Consider the following 1,757-nt stretch of genomic DNA (forward strand, 5'->3'; position numbering starts at 1 on the left):
TGATCAGGCGATTTATGTTATGGGTCACTTGCTTTGAAACATGCCTCTACGCAAAATGATGAAGTTATGTATGTACAAGTATGCAAGCATGTTTACGAAAAGTTTTCACGTTATGGCACGTCTATGTTATATATGTATGTTCAAGTTTAATTACAAGTTCAGGTTTCACGTATGTACGCACTATTTTGAAGTTGCATGTGGTTTTATTACAAACTACTCGTTACTTCCAGTTTATACGTGTTGAGTCTTTAGACTCACTAAACTTGATCGATGCAGGTGAGGAGTATGTTGAAGAGGCTAGGGGTGGGGACCAAGGAGCCGGCTTGGACTGAGCAGGAGGCTAGACCCGAAGACCGCCTAAGTTTTAATGATATTATGTTGAAATACTCTGGTTTTATGTTACGATTTTGAGTTCAAGCAAATACTTTTGGCAGACATTATTTTGAGACATACAGTTTAATTTATCAAATTTTGAAGGTTCATTATTTAATTAAGAAAATTTTTAATTTTTCCGCAAATTTTAAGTAGTAAAAAATACGGTACGTTACATACTCGGTTCCTGAAATTATCTTTGTAGCATCATAAAATACTTTTAAGATAGGAAACACCTTTTGTAATTTCTCCCAATCTTCCTCCATAGGACAATCAATATAACTTGTTTCTCGATCCTTGAATCTTGGAAAAACTTCTTTAAAAGATATCGCAACTTTCAGCATCTCATATGTTGAATTCCACCTAGTTATGCAGTCGTCAATCAATTTCCTTTCATCTAACTTTAACTGCTTAATAATCTCAACAAATTTAAGAAGCCTTGCATCTGTCCGCCTGATAAAATCAACACTTTGTCGAATGATATTAATTATATCTTTGATTTCATTTAGGCCATCTTGTGCTATAAGATTAAAAATATGGGCACAACACCTAACATGAAACCACTTTCCTCCACAAACTATATTATTTTTTATTCTGGAAAAATCTTCCTTCATATACTTAATTGCAGCATCATTCACACNTATATACTCGATTTTCTGATTATTTGATTTCCACAAGTCTGTAGTCAAGCTAATATTTCTCACCGTCTTCAACACATTACACAACATTTTTTTCTCCATCTCATAGATCGTGAAACAATTTTTTTTCGTAGTGGCTCGAGATACCCCAATCCACTCGGGCATTCCACGTCTACAAAACATGTTAAATCCTTCTTCGTCCAATATTGAAAAAGGGTGATCATGCATAAGAATCCATGTCGCTGCTGTCTCTTTCATAAGTTCCATGCTGAATTTTCCATCATGGAATGGAGGTAAAGATGTTGGATTTACACCAATAGGAGCAAAAACAAGTTGTTGTTTCATTTTATCTTCAAGCTTCTTCTTAGCCTCCAACTATTTACAACAATGGGATAAATGACGTTTCAGATGTGTTGTCGTACCTGATATAATTTTTGCTAAATACATCCAGCAATGTTTACACTGATATTTATCATCACCATTTGAATCAACCACTTCAGTCATTTCTAACCATACACCGGACCTCTTTTGCCTTTTAGGTTTATGGAACATATTATCTTCTTCTTCCACGAGTAAATTTGCAGCATCCTCATTATTAATGGTTTGTTCAACTAGCGCATCAGAACTTACAACTGGACTAATTGAATTTGCAATCGAACAAGCTGTTGCCATATTCAATAACTCAATAATCCATATCTTGTACTGACAATATTTTGAAATATCAAAAAAATTCGTATCTCTTGTTAA

At 34.3% G+C, this 1,757-nt stretch overlaps 1 protein-coding gene across 1 annotated transcript; it reads right to left on the minus strand.

Annotated features, from left to right (window-relative positions):
• Nucleotides 1-608: 608 nt before the first annotated feature.
• LOC140969390 (zinc finger BED domain-containing protein RICESLEEPER 2-like) lies at nucleotides 609-986 on the minus strand (the record flags this gene model as incomplete). Its single annotated transcript, XM_073430712.1, has 1 exon — nucleotides 609-986. A coding segment is annotated over exon 1 (378 nt), but the record flags the coding sequence as incomplete, so codon positions are not given.
• Nucleotides 987-1,757: the final 771 nt, after the last annotated feature.

The sequence above is a fragment of the Primulina huaijiensis genome, unplaced genomic scaffold, assembly GCF_012295235.1.
Source record: "Primulina huaijiensis isolate GDHJ02 unplaced genomic scaffold, ASM1229523v2 scaffold41431, whole genome shotgun sequence".
NCBI classification, from domain to species: Eukaryota; Viridiplantae; Streptophyta; class Magnoliopsida; order Lamiales; family Gesneriaceae; genus Primulina; species Primulina huaijiensis.